The sequence below is a fragment of the Trematomus bernacchii genome, unplaced genomic scaffold, assembly GCF_902827165.1.
Source record: "Trematomus bernacchii unplaced genomic scaffold, fTreBer1.1, whole genome shotgun sequence".
Classification (NCBI taxonomy): Eukaryota; Metazoa; Chordata; class Actinopteri; order Perciformes; family Nototheniidae; genus Trematomus; species Trematomus bernacchii.
Genome location: NW_022987593.1, coordinates 14615260 through 14635872, shown reverse-complemented (window position 1 = coordinate 14635872; position 20613 = coordinate 14615260). Strand labels below are relative to the sequence as shown.

The following is a 20613-nucleotide window of genomic DNA, read 5'->3' as shown; positions in this document are numbered from 1 at the left end:
CTGATGTCCATGTAGAGACGCAGTCAGTGTGTTTTACTGGAGCCTCAGTTCGATAAGAGATTATTTTCTGAGTTCTTTAATTTAGGTACTCTCTCTCAAAATGGTAATGTGCATTATGTTTTAATTATACTTCTTATCATTCAGAAGCTTTTTGTGTGTGTTTATATTTTACTGAGTGCTTATAGGCTATTACCATCCCAGTATTCAGTTAACTATTTATTTTCTGTGCACATTACATAGACTAGCTAATATTCTACCTACTGCTTGGGACTTTGAGTCTTCAAAATGTCCAATGTCACAGACTGCGACTTACTTTAGAGTCAGTTGTATTTACATTCAGTATGACTTGTTATGATTCAATGTGAAAGAGTATACTGCTCAATAAATAATTATCACTTCACCACCTCTCTTGACATCTAGGCACTTGAGAGTGAGTCAGAGGCAGAATACAGGGACAGTGGAGAGAGGTCCATTGCTGAGGTGAGTGATGAAAGGGAAATGACAGTTGAGAGTAAATTGTGATGTGGACTCTCATCCCAGGATTTTAAGGAAATCAGTGGGGATATTGAACAGGAAACATTTCAGTCAAGGGGCATCATATGACCAATATAGACAGAAGAGCAACATTTATTTGAACATTTAAGTCAATGATACCATTCCTAGGTGAACTTAACATCTGTATGGAGTCAGATCAGTCTCAATATTAATAAATGCTCACAGAAGGATTCACAAATGTATTTTGCGATTTATATATAAATGACTCTCCACAACAATATCTCTCAATGCACTCACAAATAATTATTGTTGTATATAAATGTACAAAAAATGGGCATTTAAACTGCTTTTTATTAATTCAAAGACGGCTCTGAATTAATAATCAAATATGTTTCCTTTCTTTACTACTGGATGAAATTACAAAATGTACCCATCATTTTCCTCATGCTAGTATAGCCACATAAAAGTATCAAACCACCTGTTAAAATGCACCAGAATACAGGAAATCTATATTTTTTTTCGCCCCCACACCCCCCGTTAAAAATGTCCCCCCCACATTCAGGATGCTTCCTACGCCCATGATCATTAGCGATTATCAGACGCAGAGTTTGTATTCTAAACTCATCTAGTTGGCAAAGCTTTTTGGTAATTGGTCCAAATGTGGGGACAGCAAAGGATCAGACTATCAAAGCTCCCTGCAACACGTAGACCTGTAACAATACAAGTCGACTAAACTGGTCTGTGATTTGAATCGGTAAACAGTGTCCTTGTTTTATAAAAAATGCCCAGTACACACAATTGGAATCAGAAATTCACATATTAAAAACGTCAAATTTAAACTGGAACAGTATCCCCTTTTGCTTTTAAGCCAGGGAAAATGTGTACGTGCCTTTAACCCTTATGTTGTGTTTCAAGTTCAAATTATATAATAACTACGCACTAGTTTTTTTTATCGGAACAAGGCTTCATGATATCCTCCACAACAGCTATATAAACTCTACAAAACTGATTTTGACAATTTTAGCCAAGTCTGAAGGTCTCTAAAAAAAAAAGTGTATAATTTGGTGTTCGGGTCTGGGGAGACCCAGCAGAATTGTTTTTGGGTGACTCTGGGTCAAATTTGGCCCAATCAAGATTCATCTTTGACTTTAGACACCCCTCCCCCTTCATCCACTGTAACAATAATGTTAAGTCTATTAAGTCTATTATAGTCAGGTAACATCATTATCCACTGTCTTCACCATAAGGAATATAATGAGCGAATATAATCAAATGTTTTACTTAAATATGTGGTGTGATGTGTTTTGGGGCCATAAAATACAATTACAACAGGATTGTACGGTTATGAATGCATAATAAGTTAGTTATGATGTAGTTAAAACAATATTGGATGATAGTCATTATTTTGGAGTGTTTTGGACTGAGATACATCATGGGTCAAAATTGACACCATGAACAGTAACAGCTTTCGAACACAACACAAGGGTTAATAATGTCTAAACATGAGGAAGATAAAACCTAACCAAAAGAGCTGCAATAAGAGGCGGGGCAAAACTGGAAGGGCAACATATCATAATCCTTAAATCAAACTCAAGGCATGCAAGTTTTGCAGTAGTGTTTCAACAGTGGAGACAATTCTGTTTCTCTATAAATTAATATTAAACTCATACAGTCGTCAGCTCTTACTCAACTACACATCAGGGTCTCTGCTACAAGGGTGAGTAGAGCTGTCAATATTTAACTATAACTGTATTCTTTTGTTTGAAGACAATCTTGCTGCACCTTTTGTGCAATTGTTGCTGCATGTACTCAAAAGTATAACATTTAAAAACACGATTCGATTTGTATGGGATATGTCAGACATATTGGACCCAATCTCCTAAAGGTACAAATAATCTTCAGGACTCAGGGTGGGGTCTTCTCTATGGCAGCAGTTGGCATTTGAAGAATGTTGATGCTGGTAGATGTTGGACTGGCTGAGTGAGTTTCGGCCTGTTTAGCCGGGGAGCTGCGGGACAAACAGCCGTCAGCAGGAAGTCAAAGTGTTTCTGAGTGATCAATAATCAGATCTGATCTGTGAGATTTGTGAAATGCACACTCGATACAGCACAGCTTTGGCAAGGGAAACCATAGAGATCAGGCTCCTCCAACAATTCAACACAATATAGACTAGATACATCATAATATAATATAAAATAAAAGATTAATACAGGAAGTAAAGAGGTTCTGCTTTTAATATAAAAACCTAAAAATAGTGTTTACCAATTCTGCTAAAATATTATTATTATTATTAAATAATGATTACAAAAATGTAATAAAATATATTATTATTATTATAATACAATATTATATTACATTACATGTTACTTGTTAGATGCTTTTATCCAAAGCGACTTACATACTCAATACTGTGGACAATCCCCAAAGGAGCAATTTGGGGTGTACTTTCAATAAGCACACATTGCATTGGTTATGTATCATTAGCGATTATCAGACTCAGAGTTTGTATTCTAAACTCATCTAGTTGGCAAAGCTTTTTGGTAATTGGTCCAAATGTGAGGACAGCAAAGGATCAGACTATCAAAGCTCCCTGCAACACGTAGACCTGTAACAATACAAGTCGACTAAACTGGTCTGTGATTTGAATTGGTAAACAGTTTCCGGTAGCACTTTATATTAAGGTACACAAATTCACCATCAACTAGTTGTTCATAAACATGCATATTAGCAGTATATTGGCTGTTTATTAGTCATTATAAAACACTAATTAATGCATTTTTCTACATGACCATATTCTACAAGTAATAGGCCATTAGTTCAGAGTTTTTCCTCAACAACCCTCTAATTTGTGCTTATTTATTGCAAGTAAGGAAGTTGTTGTACATGAGTTTTGGTCTTAATATGCTCTGCTCAATATAGGCCTAATAAGGCAGCAGTACCACACGAATAGTAATTCTCCCATAATAACACTTAACAAATATGATCTGTTCTTATGTAACAAGACATGAAACTATAAGTGTTAATTAAGTCTAAATAACTCAAAATTAGGTATCCATTCTTTAGACTAAGGTTTTTTTGGATACTCGTCATTGTCCTTTTCGTTCACAACTTCTCCACATTTTGAAGTGTTTCCCGAGCCAGAACGACCTATCTTTCTTCCTGGCTTGCTCTATAATGATCCAAGACAAATGCAATACCAACAACAACTCAACAGCAACAACCCACACATTGCGCATTGTTTAGAGCGGTTATAAAGTATAAAACTGTTTCAACCTGTCACCTGTCAGAATCAAGACGAGGCAGTGCATTGAATCGCGTAATTGGGCCGCGAACCAGTCAAGTGATTCATTCAGGCAATGAAGCAGTTGCTGCTTCGGACGTCATACGTCACGTGATTTGAAGCAAGCTTCGAAGCACTGCTTCTATGGAATTGTAGTCCAGGGGTTTGAAGCACGTATCGAAGCTTCAGTCTCACACTGCCAGGACTAGTCTGGTCTCCTTTTATGACGTAGATGCTGCAGCTCTGATCTACTCCTTTACTGGCTGCTCCTTCACTGAGAAACTCTACCCATACTTCAACCCTGGTTTTTTTCATAGCAAAAACTCTGCACCTCTGATCATCTTGCCTGTCATAGTCAACTCATCTAATTTCATGTGTTGATTTATTATTCATTCAAGGGAACCTTTTTGTTCATTAAAAAACACAGTTGTTTGTATCTGGTCCAGCTGGCTTTGTGTTGCTTCCCTTTCCCGCATTGACATACACAAAATAAAACAAACTCACAAAACAACCTCATTGTTTGTTACCATTTTTTATTGTATTTTCCTAAAGAGGGTCGTCCTCTCTTTAAAATGAACAAAACATTTTGTTACTTTATTTTTAAAAGTGTTTCCAAGTGGAGACTGAACAGAAAGACGACTGATAACAAAAACAATAAATACTTTGTGGAGCAGAGAGAAGATTTCTGTAACTTTCTACCACTGATATTCTCATAGCAGTAATCAGTGTAAACCTGAAACATGATGTGAGCGACACCACCACCCAGTCCAGTTTATCATTAACCGTGGTGGAGTGGGGACGGGCGCTTTTAATTCTCTGGCAGTTATGATAAGGAAACTCTTCATACCCCAAAACGGGTAATTTAAGTAAAAAAAAAAAACAGACGCTACTGTCATGGTTAAAGCTGGAATAAAAAACTAATTCCCTAGAGGACACGTCGATGGGAAGTGATGGACGTCGGCCGGAGTGATGGAGGCCGAGGCGTTGGCAGGTCGTCATGAGAGGAGGGGTCCACATGAGGAAGAGGAGGAGAATGAAGATGATGAAGGGTTGTTTCCTTTCGATCCTCTCATTCTATATCGTCCTTGCTCAGACTCTGTGCACTCACGATACGCTGAAGGACAGGAAACAACAAGCGTTAACAGAGAGGAAGTAACCAATCAGGATGAAGATGGAGCGTCAGGGAAGTGTTTTTGTTTTATATTTTATGCAGATTTTTTAAATGTAATTAGTGGTGGAAGTATTCTTTTTAGGGGTTTTCCCTTTCCTGTAGTGTGTTCTATAGGTTTTAGTGCATGTAAATGGTCTTGTGAGGCTAAAATCCCAAAGTTTCCTCCATAGGGAGTTTCTCTCTCCTGTTCTCCATATTGGCTTTTTTATTTTTCCTAGTGTTATTTAAAACTGTCTGAATTTTAAAATGTTGTAATGCTTTGAGAACAGGAAGACTAATGGAGATCCAAAAACAGTGTTGGAGCCATTTATAATGTTGTAGTATTTAATAGTTAAACATATAAAATATCACATTTAATTTGTATTTAGTGTCATTTTAATTAATTAATTTAGAGTATTTGTTTATGTTTTCGTTTGAAGGTGGAAACGGGGGATTTGGTGTTTATTGGTAGACATGTGGAGAAATAGAATATATTTTTTTTACCAAGGCAAGAGAAGATTTAAGAACATTATTCCTTTTTCTTTTAATTGATGAAACCTAAGAAAATAAACTGCACAGCTCAAATTCTTGCCTGGACAAAGCACCTTATCCCAGCAGCAACATGTGATACCTGGTGCAACAGCAGCAGCTTGACTTTGTGTAAGAGTTGTGCTACCTGGCTGATGCTGGGCAGTTTGGTGAGCAGCATCTGGAAGACGGGTGGAGGCAGAGTCTGCTGCAACACCTGCAGCAGCTGCTGGGGCTGCCCACACACTGCGATGGCGTTGGTCAGGTGGTCCACGCCTTTCTCATAGTCTCCTGTGGAGAGGAGACAGAGGTGAGGGAAGTACTCACACACTTCACTTAATAAGCCAGCCGAAAAATAGTCATGCATTCAAAATGTTAATTAAGTAAAAGTAAAGAAGTATTATCAGCATAATGTTTTCCAAAGTTGTAGTTTGTCATTATGGAGCCATTATTTGGTACAGTACTGCATCATATGATGTAAGTTAATGTGTTTTTGTTATTTAAAGAGTAACACTTTGTCAAACAAAACTAGAAATACTAAAGTATCTCAACATTGTTATTAAAGGGGCCCTATCATGCTCATTTTCAGGTTCATATCAGTATGTAGTGTCTCTACTGTGACATGTCTCCATGCTTTAATGTTCAAAAAGCTCTTTATTTTTCTCATACTGCCTGTGCTGCAGCACATCTTTTCACCCTCTGTCTGAAACCAGAGCCCAGTCTGCTCTGGTTGGTTAGCTGGCCGGCTCTGTTGTGATTGGTCAAACGCTTAGAGATGTCCCGCCCCTTAGCCTTTCATGTACGATGTGTTGGAGCGCTAGCCAATAGCTGTGTGTAGGTGCGTGGAGGTGTGTGTGTAGGTGTGTGTGTGTGTGTGTAAGTGTGACCTAGCATTACTATCCTTGTGGGGACCTAGATCTGTTTACACAGTCAGGTGTGGGGACTTGCCTCCCTTATGGGGACATAAGGGGAATCAATAATTTTAGGGTGAAGACTTGGTTAGGGTTAGGGTAAGGGTTAAGCATGTGTTGGTTATGGTTAAGGTTAGGATAGGTCTCCAGGAAATGCATATAAGTCAATGTAATGTCCCCTGAAGTGATTGAAACATGGTGTGTGCGTGTGCGTGTGTGTGTGTGTGTGTGTGTGTGTGTGTGTGTGTGTGTGTGTGTGTGTGTGTGTGTGTGTGTGTGTGTGTGTGTTACCCTGAGCCAGCAGCTCCTCCCCCAGCTGGATCTCCTCCAGGAAGAACTTCTGCACCGCCTCAGCGTCCTTCAGGTCGGGGAGCTGCGGGACAAACAGCCGTCAATAACAGGAAGTCAAACTGTTTCTGAGTGATCAATAATCAGATCCGATCTGTGAGCCACTCGTACTTTTCAAGATGCAAACGCTTATTGTGAAATGCACACTCGATACAGCGCAGCTTTGGCAAGGGAAACCTTAGAGCACATGTGTCAAACTCAAGGCCCGGGGGCCAAATCAGGCCCTTGGTGGATTTAATTTCGGCCCACAGAATAATTTCTAATTACTATAAGATCTGGCCCGCCGGTATATTGTACGCACACCTTCACTCCATCCTGAGGGTCACCAAACATTGATGAACTTGCACCCAAGATGAGATGCCAAGTATCTGGCTTGAACTAGCATCACAGAGCAGCACACTGAGTTTCAATGGATGTTTCCTTCTGCACTTTGTTTCTTGAGACAACAGGACATGTTTGGTTTTTCTTTGAGGGAAATTGTTTTTCTGAAGCTGTTGTTGGCCTGTGGAGAAATGTAATCATAAGAAATGACTCTGGAAAAGCTGCAGATAGAGCCATAAGAAATGAATGCAACTAATTATTTAATGTTTCATGTTGTTTTTATAGGCAATCATTTAAGCTTTGTTAGTTCCAGGTTTAATATGTGCAATAAGTTCATTTCAATACGTTATGCAATAAAAATTGAACCAGTCCGGCCCTCGACTCGTACCCATTTTTTTATCTTGGCCCACTGTGTATTTGATTTTGACACCCCTGCCTTAGAGCCAAGGCTCCTTCAACAATTCAACACAATATAGACTAGATAAATCATAATATAATATAAAATAAAAGACTAATACAGGAAGTAAAGCTTTTAAAATAAAACCTAAAAATAGTGCTTACCAATTCTACTAAAATATTATTATTATTAGAATAATAATTAAATAATATATGTATTAAAATTAAAATAATAATAGAAATAATATTTTATTAAGAATCACTTTTATCTAATACTAATAACACTACTACTAATAATAATAATAATAATAATAATTAATGTTGTCACATAATCTGAATTATGGATTGTATTTTAATGGAATTCTTGAATTTATGGGTTTCAAAGAGAAAGAGAAAGAGAAAAACAACAACAACAACAATATGGTAAATAATATACAGAGATGTTTGCAGAGAGATTTCCTCAGGCAAAATGTTTTAAATATTTGAGAAACTAAGAAATATTTTTATATATTTCGCAACTTAACCATTTTCCTCTTACTATGAAGCACACTGTAAATGATTGACAGGAGATAAGAGGAAGCGTTACAACACGATAAGGACTGTTTGTGCTCACCTTTGCCATGCCCGCCCGGTCTGTGGCTACCTGCTGCTTTCTCCTTCCTGCGACAGAGACACAAAGAAATACAAATTAAAAACCAAGAAATGGATTTAACAACCACCTGTAAAACAGCAAGATTTTTATTTTGTTCATGGCTTTAACTGTTCCTTTAATATTTAAAGTAACCTTGATTTAAGTGGTTCAATCACTGGGAGATATCATTCTCTATTGTCTCATTTTTTACGGTGCATTGAGGACATTTAACATGTTATGTTTCAGCATTAGGCAACAATCTCATCAATCGAGACCCAATATCTCATGAGGAAAAAGTGAGAACAGGATAATATGATTGCTTTAATTCAGGCAACAAAATGCCATAATGATCCATAAGGGATGCTGCCTGAGAGAAAACACTCTTCTTCCTTGTTATCATGACCACTAATGTTACATATTCAATGTCTAAAAGGCCTTTGGTTTATTTGATTGTATATAGATTTCTGTTTTAGAGTGGATACATATTGTACTTGTTGTACATTTGATGAAGGTATTTTGCCTACATTACTAATCATAATAATAAAACATGTTCCCGAAGCTGCAGAGTTTGGGTTTAGGGATGGATAGGAGACCGGCTGAGGTCGATCTGAGGGACCGTTGGGGTTGGTAGTGGGTGAGGAGGTAGGGAGGGGGGGGGGGGGGGGGGCAGATGGTGGAGGGCTTTGTAAGTAAGGACCAGTCTTTTGTAGTTGATGCGGTGGGAGACAGTAAGCCAGCATAGTTCAAGTTCATTAAGTACTACAATGGAAATAAGTCTTTAACTATGTAGATTATATCATCCATGACATTTTACTGACATGTGTTTCCAATAAATGTAAATGAAAACGTTCATCATAATAAAGATTAGAAACAGCTTTTGACACACCTCACATCTGTAAAGCAGAACCTTTGCTCCCTAACTATCAGAGAAAACCTGGTATTTCTCAATACCCATGCAGATCAGAGGGAGGGAACCAAACCAGCAGGAGGAGCTACAGTGGAAAGAGGAGAGCTTACATGTCACAGGCAGCCACACTGCAGTCGAGACTAGTCTCTGTTTCTCTCAAAGAAAATACAAACTGAGTTCATCAGATCTTTATCAACAACACAGCAGAGTCTCTGTCAAACACTGGTGAGTACAACTGATTATATTTACACTTTCAACAAGCAGGATTAACACAAAACTTCAGCTCTACTCAGACGAAAACTCCACCCTTTACGTCCAACTTGTTAATAATATATATGATGTAAAGTCCACTTTAAAACAGCTTAAACGGTCTCTTAATACTTTAGTAACTTGAAACTGAATCTCTGTTGAATCTACATTTTGCTGATCACTTCCTACATAATGCTTTTAGCCATTTCCTCTAGCGGTTTCAAAATAAAATCTTTCCATTAGAGAAACAGTTGGAGGCTTTTGATGTGAAGCAGCTAGAGGAAATTAATCATTATGGTCACACAGTTAGAAGAGCAGTGTTATTTTCAATAAAAAAATGATCGACAAAACATGTATTTTCATTGCTGTTTTCCAAGTTGCATGCTTGACCCTGTCAGAGTTAAATGATCACGGTTGCAAGACAAAATTCAGAAAACTCTCATTCAAAAATACAAGTATAGTTATCAAACTTCTTTCTTTAAAACAATATATAATATTAATTGATGATTGATGTGTTTTCTTTACTTTCTCATGTGTGTAGATATGGCTGCTGCAAGCTACCTGCCATCTGAAGATCAGTTTCTCTGCTCCATCTGTCTGGATTTGTTCACTGATCCAGTCACTATACCATGTGGACACAACTTCTGTAAAGACTGCATCACTGAACACTGGGATACAAGTGACAGGTGCCAGTGTCCAATGTGTAAAGAGGCTTTTAATAAAATACCAGATTTGAGGGTCAACACTTTCATCTCTGAGATGGTCGCTCCGTTCAGACAGTCGGCTCAACAGAAAGCCAGCAGCAGCAGCAGCAGCAGCAGCTCAGAGCAACAAGTCTTCAAAGCAGGAGAAGTTTTCTGTGACGTCTGCACTGAAACCAAACTGAAGGCCCTGAAGTCCTGCCTGGTGTGTCTGACCTCCTACTGTGAGACTCACCTGGAGCCTCATCTGACAAAGTCAGGTCTGAAAAGACATCAGCTGATCGACCCTGTGGAGAACCTGGAAGACAGGATGTGTCCGAAGCACGATAAACCTCTGGAGCTGTTCTGTAAGACCGACCAGACATGTGTCTGTATGCTCTGCACTGTTTTAGACCACAAGACGCATGATGTGGTTCCTCTCAAACAAGAATATGAAGGGCAGAAGGCAGCACTGGGAAAGAAAGAGGCTAGAATTCAGGAAATGATCCAGAAGAGACAACTGAAGATTCAGGAGATCAAACACTCAGTGGACCTCAGTAAGAAAGAAGCAGACAGAGAAAAAGCAAAAGGTTTTCAGGTCTTCACTGCTCTGAAGGATTCTGTTGAGAGAAAACTGAATGAGTTCATCCAAACAATAGAAGGGAAGCAGAACATGAGAATGAAACGGGCTGAAGACTTCATCAAAGAGCTGGAACAGGAAATCTCTCAGCTGAAGAAGAGAAGTGCAAAAGTTGAACATCTCTCACGGTCTGAAGACCCCCTCCATCTTCTCCAGGGTGTCCAGTCCCTAAACATCCAACACCCATCACCCACTAAGGACTGGACAAAGGTCAGCATCCCTCTATCATCATATGAAGGAACTGTGGTGAGAGCTGTGGTTCAGCTGGAGCAGACACTCAGTAAAGAGATGAAGAAGCTGCTTGAAGCTGAGCTGAAGAGGGTCCAGAAGTACGCAGTGGATGTGACTCTTGATCCTAATACAGCACATCCTGATCTCAACCTTTCTGGTGATGGGAAACAAGTCCGGGATAGTGATGTTGAAAAGAATCTCCCAGACAACCCAGAGAGATTTTCTAAATGTACTTGTGTTTTAGGAAAGCAGAGTTTCTTTTCAGGCAGATTTTACTTTGAGGTTCAAGTTAAAGGAAAGACCGACTGGGATTTAGGAGTGGCCAGAGGGTCGATCAACAGGAAGGGAGGAATCTCACCGAGTCCTGAAGATGGTTTCTGGACGATATTGTTGAGAAATGGAAATGAGTACAGAGCTCTTGCTGGTCCGTCAGTCCTTCTTTCTCTGAAGTCTCGGCCTCAGAAGGTGGGGGTGTTTGTGGATTATGAGGAGGGTCTGGTCTCCTTTTATGACGTAGATCCTGCAGCTCTTATCTACTCCTTCACTGGCTGCTCCTTCACTGAGAAACTCTACCCATTCTTCCGCCCTGGTGTTAAATGTGGACGTAAAAACTCTGCACCTCTGATCATCTCACCTGTCAACTAATCACTCATCTTATTTAATGTGTTGATTTGTTTTCATTCATTCAACAAACATCGATATTTAGAGTCAAAACTGTATAGTTTCCATCTTATTTTCTACAAAATAAGTTTAATGTGGTGATTGATTTACATATGGTTTAGATTCTGTATACAGCACTTACGTGGATGATTTAATCTATTCAACAATCAAATCATGATCTCTTCAACACTTTATCGTAACACATATGGAGAATATCTATATGAACGTTGGATAAAGCTACAGATTTATTGTAACTTTAAAAAAAAAGAAGGTTGTTTCTAATGACACCAAATGTGTCAGTTAGAATTGATAACATTAAATGTTTTATAATCAATTGTTGTAAAGCTTCATTAAAGAGAAAGGCCTATTACGTGCCTCTACTGTATATGTGTATGTGTAATAGTTATACTGCTAGAAAAAGTTAAATGAAGTAAAATAATATGATAAATCCTCATTTGTGTTTAAAATGGTTTGGTTAATAACTGTTAACTTGTATATTTACATGCCAGGTTTTATATTGATTACTGGTAAAATGGCTTATGAACCAAAGACATCTGTAAATATGTGATTGTGAGTTAAGAAAACAGTAAACTAGATGTTTGGTCTGAGAAAGCAGGGACTCGAGCTCTAAACACTGAACAGGAAGGCCTGGTTTACACATCAGTTGTATTTCATGACACATTTCCTGTGGCTAATTCACAATTAAAAAATATATAAGTTGATTTATTTTTGTGTGAAGAGCTTGTAGGATGAAATGTTTGTTTCCACTATCAGTGATTGGATATTGGATATATATCTGTAAATATGTGATTGTGAGTTAAAAACATTCAAATAAACTGCATATTGAACACAAGGTTCTCAGTTTTAACTCATCATGCATACACGAAACCCTCCTTTTCTTATACTTTGAAAAAATGCCTTATCAAATTATTTCCCTCTCAGCACATTTTTATAATCACTGAATTAAACAAGAACTCAATGAGAAACGATTAAATATTTTGTCTTTCATCCAAGATAACGTTCTTGATAAGCACAATTTTAAATAAAAAATACAAATATAATATTTTCAAGGTCACTGGTCTTTGTTGTGTGTGTGAGTAATGTGTTCAGTGTTATTTCAGATGACAGGAAACAAGTCTTAAAAACACAATAGGAAAACTTGATGGGTTTCCGTATGCCAAGGATCAAAACCAATCTATGAATCAGGCAAGATTTTTAAAAAACATGGCAGATAGCCTTTTATTTTATTTTATATTGCAGTGGTTCAAAACTCAGTATATGTTAAGGTAAGCAGGATTACATGTTAGCTGATTTTAGATTCTAAACAACCATAACTGCTGTTTTATTTGTTGCTCAAAGTGATGCATGAAACAACTCCTCACATTTGTATAAGGCCTTTTGCGCCAGATTTAAAAATAGTCAATAAATAGTATTGCACAAATAGTACTGTTGTATTTAATGCAAGTTTAACAGGATAATACCATATAGACCTCAGCACTGAGTTCATTGTGTAGTTGTTGTTGTACTACACTACAGTAACACACTTCCACCACTTCCTGGTGTTCTGGCGCAGAGTGTCCACTGGATGGAGCACAACACAAAGGAGAGATAAGCATGGAGTCACTGAACTGTAAACCAAACACTGATATATGAGGAGACACAGTTTGTGACAAACATGTACAGGATAACCTCTCATGTTGACCAAGGACAAATGGGTTTTTCCCAATGGTGTTCAATGTAATAGTTCAACTTTGACCATGCTACCTGCATATGTCTTTGTCAAGAGATTTTAGTTGGAGGTAAAAAATAAGCCTGCTGTTACAACAGTTTACATTTTTCTAACAACCCTAAAAATGCTTAAAGGCATCCATCAATGATCCTAATTAACCAGGAGGATTTTTTTGGGCTAAGGGTAGTTAGTTATATGAAGTATTCTTACTCTTCTGCTTCTCATAGAGTGCCTACAGAGCTCAGTGATTCGCTTTAACAAAATAAACTCATCTGTAGGTACAGTAACATCTTCACCTCATGTAAAGTCAGGAAAACTCTGAAAGTTGAGAAACAAAATCCCTCTAAAAAGACTGCAGTAACAGGTAGTAGTTGAGAGGGATAAGACACATTGGTTTCTCTCAAAAGGAACCTAAAACTAACTGAGTTCATCAGGTTTTCTCTACAAAGACTCTGCTAAACACTATCTCTGCAGCTGATATTGTTACCAATGTTTTACAAAGCAACATCATATTTTGATTCTCCTCTGTCTGAATAAATAATATACTATAGCCTATGCATTTTGATTGATGCAGCCATCAGACAACTTTCCTCTGTGGAAACTCAGCCTCAGGGTGGGGCATTCACTTTGGCATCAGTTCACTGACATTTAACAACTGGTTTGTTTGGAGATGTCTGAACGATAAAGGAAGTGTTAGACCTGTATAGACTGCAAACAGTATTACAACATGTGTTTCGTCCTACTTTCAATAAGCACACATTGCATTGGTTATGTATCATTAGCGATTATCAGACTCAGAGTTTGTATTCTAAACTCATCTAGTTGGCAAAGCTTTTTGGTAATTGGTCCAAATGTGGGGACAGCAAATGACCAGACTATCAAAGCTCCCTGCAACACGTAGACCTGTAACAATACAAGTCCACTAAACTGGTCTGTGATTTGAATCGGTAAACAGTTTCCGGTAACACTTTATATTAAGGTACACAAATTCACCATCAACTAGTTGTTCATAAACATGCATATTAGCAGTATATTGGCTGTTTATTAGTCATTATAAAACACTAATTAATGCATTATTCTACATGACCATATTCTACAAGTAATAGGCCATTAGTTCAGAGTTTTTCCTCAATAACCCTCTAATTTGTGCTTATTTATTGCAAGTAAGGAAGTTGTTGTACATGAGTTTTGGTCTTAATATGCTCTGCTCAATATGGGCCTAATAAGGCAGCAGAACCACACGAATAGTAATTCTCCCATAATAACACTTAACAAATATGATCTGTTCTTATGTAACAAGACATGAAACTATAAGTGTTAATTAAGTCTAAATAACTCAAAATTAGGTATCCATTCTTTAGACTAAGGTTTTTTTGGATACTCGTCATTGTCCTTTTCGTTCACAACTTCTCCACATTTTGAAGTGTTTCCCGAGCCAGAACGACCTTTCTTTCTTCCTGGCTTTCTCTATAATGATCCAATACAAATGCAATACCAACAACAACTCAACAGCAACAACCCACACATTGCGCATTGTTTAGAGCGGTTATAAAGTGTAAAACTGTTTCAACCTGTCATCTGTCAGAATCAAGACGAGGCAGTGCATTGAATCGCGTAATTGGACCGCGAACCAGTCAAGTGATTCATTCAGGCAATGAAGCAGTTGCTGCTTCGGACGTCATGTCACGTGATTTGAAGCAAGCTTCGAAGCACTGCTTCTATGGAATTGTAGTCCAGGGGTTTGAAGCACGTATCGAAGCTTCAGTCTCACACTGCCAGGACTAGTCTGGTCTCCTTTTATGACGTAGATGCTGCAGCTCTGATCTACTCCTTTACTGGCTGCTCCTTCATTGAGAAACTCTACCCATACTTCAACCCTGGTTTTTTTCATAGCAAAAACTCTGCACCTCTGATCATCTTGCCTGTCATAGTCAACTCATCTAATTTCATGTGTTGATTTATTATTCATTCAAGGGAACCTTTTTGTTCATTAAAAAACACAGTTGTTTGTATCTGGTCCAGCTGGCTTTGTGTTGCTTCCCTTTCCCGCATTGACATACACAAAATAAAACAAACTCACAAAACAACCTCATTGTTTGTTACCATTTTTTATTGTATTTTCCTAAAGAGGGTCGTCCTCTCTTTAAAATGAACAAAACATTTTGTTACTTTATTTTTAAAAGTGTTTCCAAGTGGAGACTGAACAGAAAGACGACTGATAACAAAAACAATAAATACTTTGTGGAGCAGAGAGAAGATTTCTGTAACTTTCTACCACTGATATTCTCATAGCAGTAATCAGTGTAAACCTGAAACATGTTGTGAGCGACACCACCACCCAGTCCAGTTTATCATTAACCGTGGTGGAGTGGGGACGGGCGCTTTTAATTCTCTGGCAGTTATGATAAGGAAACTCTTCATACCCCAAAACGGGTAATTTAAGTAAAAAAAACAAACAGACGCTACTGTCATGGTTAAAGCTGGAATACAAAACTAATTCCCTAGAGGACACGTCGATGGGAAGTGATGGACGTCGGCCGGAGTGATGGAGGCCGAGGAAGGGTTGTTTCCTTTCGATCCTCTCATTCTATATCGTCCTCGCTCAGACTCTGTGCACTCACGATACGCTGAAGGACAGGAAACAACAAGCGTTAACAGAGAGGAAGTAACCAATCAGGATGAAGATGGAGCGTCAGGGAAGTGTTTTTGTTTTATATTTTATGCAGATTCTTTTTTTGAAGTTTAATTAGTGGCGGAAGTATTTCTCTCCTGTAGTGTGTTCTATAGGTTTTAGTGCATGTAAATGGTCTTGTGAGGCTAAAATCCCAAAGTTTCCTCCATAGGGAGTTTCTCTCTCCTGTTCTCCATATTGGCTTTTTTATTTTTCCTTGTGTTATTTAAAACTGTCTGAATTTAAAAATGTTGTAATGCTTTGAGAACAGGAAGACTAATGGAGATCCAAAAACAGTGTTGGAGCCATTTATAATTTTGTAGTATTTAATAGTTAAACATATAAAATATCACATTTAATTTGTATTTAGTGTCATTTAGAGTATTTGTTTATTTTTTCGTTTGAAGGTGGAAATGTGGGATTTGGTGTTTATTGGTAGACATGTGGAGAAATAGAATATATTTTTTTTACCAAGGCAAGAGAAGATTTAAGAACATTATTCCTTTTTCTTTTAATTGATGAAACCTAAGAAAATAAACTGCACAGCTCAAATTCTTGCCTGGACAAAGCACCTTATCCCAGCAGCAACATGTGATACCTGGTGCAACAGCAGCAGTTTGACTTTGTGTAAGAGTAGTGCTACCTGGCTGATGCTGGGCAGTTTGGTGAGCAGCATCTGGAAGACGGGTGGAGGCAGAGTCTGCTGCAACACCTGCAGCAGCTGCTGGGGCTGCCCACACACTGCGATGGCGTTGGTCAGGTGGTCCACGCCTTTCTCATAGTCTCCTGTGGAGAGGAGACAGAGGTGAGGGAAGTACTCACACACTTCACTTAATAAGCCAGCCGAAAAATAGTCATGCATTCAAAATGTTAATTAAGTAAAAGTAAAGAAGTATTATCAGCATAATGTTTTCCAAAGTTGTAGTTTGTCATTATGGAGCCATTACTTAGTACAGTACTGCATCATATGATGTAAGTTAATGTGTTTTTGTTATTTAAAGAGTAACACTTTGTCAAACAAAACTAGAAATACTAAAGTATCTCAACATTGTTATTAAAGGGGCCCTATCATGCTCATTTTCAGGTTCATATCAGTAAGTAGTGTCTCTACTGTGACATGTCTCCATGCTTTAATGTTCAAAAAGCTCTTTATTTTTCTCATACTGCCTGTGCTGCAGCACATCTTTTCACCCTCTGTCTGAAACCAGAGCCCAGTCTGCTCTGGTTGGTTAGCTGGCCGGCTCTGTTGTGATTGGTCAAACGCTTAGAGATGTCCCGCCCCTTAGCCTTTCATGTACGATGTGTTGGAGCGCTAGCCAATAGCTGTGTGTAGGTGCGTGGAGGTGTGTGTGTAGGTGTGTGTGTGTGTGTGTAAGTGTGACCTAGCATTACTATCCTTGTGGGGACCTAGATCTGTTTACACAGTCAGGTGTGGGGACTTGCCTCCCTTATGGGGACATAAGGGGAATCAATAATTTTAGGGTGAAGACTTGGTTAGGGTTAGGGTAAGGGTTAAGCATGTGTTGGTTATGGTTAAGGTTAGGATAGGTCTCCAGGAAATGCATATAAGTCAATGTAATGTCCCCTGAAGTGATTGAAACATGGTGTGTGCGTGTGCGTGCGTGTGTGTGTGTGTGTGTGTGTGTGTGTGTGTGTGTGTGTGTTTTACCCTGAGCCAGCAGCTCCTCCCCCAGCTGGATCTCCTCCAGGAAGAACTTCTGCACCGCCTCAGCGTCCTTCAGGTCGGGGAGCTGCGGGACAAACAGCCGTCAATAACAGGAAGTCAAAGTGTTTCTGAGTGATCAATAATCAGATCCGATCTGTGAGCCACTCGTACTTTTCAAGATGCAAACGCTTATTGTGAAATGCACACTCGATACAGCGCAGCTTTGGCAAGGGAAACCTTAGAGCACATGTGTCAAACTCAAGGCCCGGGGGCCAAATCAGGCCCTTGGTGGATTTAATTTCGGCCCACAGAATAATTTCTAATTACTATAAGATCTGGCCCGCCGGTATATTGTACGCACACCTTCACTCCATCCTGAGGGTCACCAAACATTGATGAACTTGCACCCAAGATGAGATGCCAAGTATCTGGCTTGAACTAGCATCACAGAGCAGCACACTGAGTTTCAATGGATGTTTCCTTCTGCACTTTGTTTCTTGAGACAACAGGACATGTTTGGTTTTTCTTTGAGGGAAATTGTTTTTCTGAAGCTGTTGTTGGCCTGTGGAAAAATGTAATCATAAGAAATGACTCTGGAAAAGCTGCAGATAGAGCCATAAGAAATGAATGCAACTAATTATTTAATGTTTCATGTTGTTTTTATAGGCAATCATTTAAGCTTTGTTAGTTCCAGGTTTAATATGTGCAATAAGTTCATTTCAATACGTTATGCAATAAAAATTGAACCAGTCCGGCCCTCGACTCGTACCCATTTTTTTTATCTTGGCCCACTGTGTATTTGATTTTGACACCCCTGCCTTAGAGCCAAGGCTCCTTCAACAATTCAACACAATATAGACTAGATAAATCATAATATAATATAAAATAAGACTAATACAGGAAGTAAAGCTTTTAAAATAAAACCTAAAAATAGTGCTTACCAATTCTACTAAAATATTATTATTATTAGAATAATAATTAAATAATATATGTATTAAAATTAAAATAATAATAATAATAACACTACTACTAATAATAATAATAATAATAATAATTAATGTTGTCACATAATCTGAATTATGGATTGTATTTTAATGGAATTCTTGAATTTATGGGTTTCAAAGAGAAAGAGAAAGAGAAAAACAACAACAACAACAATATGGTAAATAATATACAGAGATGTTTGCAGAGAGATTTCCTCAGGCAAAATGTTTTAAATATTTGAGAAACTAAGAAATATTTTTATATATTTCGCAACTTAACCATTTTCCTCTTACTATGAAGCACACTGTAAATGATTGACAGGAGATAAGAGGAAGCGTTACAACACGATAAGGACTGTTTGTGCTCACCTTTGCCATGCCCGCCCGGTCTGTGGCTACCTGCTGCTTTCTCCTTCCTGCGACAGAGACACAAAGAAATACAAATTAAAAACCAAGAAATGGATTTAACAACCACCTGTAAAACAGCAAGATTTTTATTTTGTTCATGGCTTTAACTGTTCCTTTAATATTTAAAGTAACCTTGATTTAAGTGGTTCAATCACTGGGAGATATCATTCTCTATTGTCTCATTTTTTACGGTGCATTGAGGACATTTAACATGTTATGTTTCAGCATTAGGCAACAATCTCATCAATCGAGACCCAATATCTCATGAGGAAAAAGTGAGAACAGGATAATATGATTGCTTTAATTCAGGCAACAAAATGCCATAATGATCCATAAGGGATGCTGCCTGAGAGAAAACACTCTTCTTCCTTGTTATCATGACCACTAATGTTACATATTCAATGTCTAAAAGGCCTTTGGTTTATTTGATTGTATATAGATTTCTGTTTTAGAGTGGATACATATTGTACTTGTTGTACATTTGATGAAGGTATTTTGCCTACATTACTAATCATAATAATAAAACATGTTCCCGAAGCTGCAGAGTTTGGGTTTAGGGATGGATAGGAGACCGGCTGAGGTCGATCTGAGGGACCGTTGGGGTTGGTAGTGGGTGAGGAGGTAGGGAGGGGGGGGGGGGGGGGGGGGGCAGATGGTGGAGGGCTTTGTAAGTAAGGACCAGTCTTTTGTAGTTGATGCGGTGGGAGACAGTAAGCCAGCATAGTTCAAGTTCATTAAGTACTACAATGGAAATAAGTCTTTAACTATGTAGATTATATCATCCATGACATTTTACTGACATGTGTTTCCAATAAATGTAAATGAAAACGTTCATCATAATAAAGATTAGAAACAGCTTTTGACACACCTCACATCTGTAAAGCAGAACCTTTGCTCCCTAACTATCAGAGAAAACCTGGTATTTCTCAATGCCCATGCAGATCAGAGGGAGGGAACCAAACCAGCAGGAGGAGCTACAGTGGAAAGAGGAGAGCTTACATGTCACAGGCAGCCACACTGCAGTCGAGACTAGTCTCTGTTTCTCTCAAAGAAAATACAAACTGAGTTCATCAGATCTTTATCAACAACACAGCAGAGTCTCTGTCAAACACTGGTGAGTACAACTGATTATATTTACACTTTCAACAAGCAGGATTAACACAAAACTTCAGCTCTACTCAGACGAAAACTCCACCCTTTACGTTCAACTTGTTAATAATATATATGATGTAAAGTCCACTTTAAACAGCTTAAACGGTCTCTTAATACTTTAGTAACTTGAAACTGAATCTCTGTTGAATCTACATTTTGCTGATCACTTCCTACATAAAGCTTTTACCCATTTCCTCTAGCGGTTTCAAAATAAAATCTTTCCATTAGAGAAACAGTTGGAGGCTTTTGATGTGAAGCAGCTAGAGGAAATTAATCATTATGGTCACACAGTTAGAAGAGCAGTGTTATTTTCAATAAAAAAATGATCGACAAAACATGTATTTTCATTGCTGTGTTCCAAGTTGCATGCTTGACCCTGTCAGAGTTAAATGATCACGGTTGCAAGACAAAATTCAGAAAACTCTCATTCAAAAATACAAGTATAGTTATCAAACTTCTTTCTTTAAAACAATATATAATATTAATTGATGATTGATGTGTTTTCTTTACTTTCTCATGTGTGTAGATATGGCTGCTGCAAGCTACCTGCCATCTGAAGATCAGTTTCTCTGCTCCA

The 20613-nt window shown here is 38.2% G+C and overlaps 3 protein-coding genes across 4 annotated transcripts; 1 reads left to right on the top strand and 2 right to left on the bottom strand.

The window, feature by feature from the left end:
• Window positions 1–2100: 2100 nt before the first annotated feature.
• LOC117481748 (E3 ubiquitin-protein ligase TRIM39-like) lies at window positions 2101–12149 on the top strand. Of its 2 annotated transcripts, none has more exons than XM_034129628.1 (2): window positions 2101–2212; window positions 9758–12149. In XM_034129628.1, exon 2 carries the CDS (start codon window positions 9760–9762, stop codon window positions 11410–11412), a length of 1653 nt encoding a protein of 550 aa, XP_033985519.1. In that variant the 5' UTR covers window positions 2101–2212; window positions 9758–9759; the 3' UTR covers window positions 11413–12149. The 2 variants fall into 2 exon arrangements, with proteins under 2 accessions (XP_033985519.1, XP_033985518.1); XM_034129627.1 differs by lacking the exon at window positions 2101–2212 and adding an exon at window positions 9109–9192.
• Window positions 4295–9015, bottom strand: LOC117481973 (mitochondrial import receptor subunit TOM20 homolog). Its single transcript, XM_034129917.1, has 5 exons — window positions 9012–9015; window positions 8043–8089; window positions 6656–6737; window positions 5602–5744; window positions 4295–4889 (listed from the first exon to the last, which is right to left on the bottom strand). The coding sequence occupies exons 1-5, from the start codon at window positions 9013–9015 to the stop codon at window positions 4845–4847; spliced, it is 321 nt and encodes a 106-aa protein (XP_033985808.1). The 3' UTR covers window positions 4295–4844.
• Window positions 12150–15697: 3548 nt separating the features above from the next.
• LOC117481972 (mitochondrial import receptor subunit TOM20 homolog) lies at window positions 15698–20227 on the bottom strand. The gene is made up of 5 exons (XM_034129916.1): window positions 20224–20227; window positions 18846–18892; window positions 17497–17578; window positions 16471–16613; window positions 15698–15783 (listed from the first exon to the last, which is right to left on the bottom strand). The coding sequence occupies exons 1-5, from the start codon at window positions 20225–20227 to the stop codon at window positions 15739–15741; spliced, it is 321 nt and encodes a 106-aa protein (XP_033985807.1). The 3' UTR covers window positions 15698–15738.
• Between the last annotated feature and the right edge of the window lie 386 nt (window positions 20228–20613).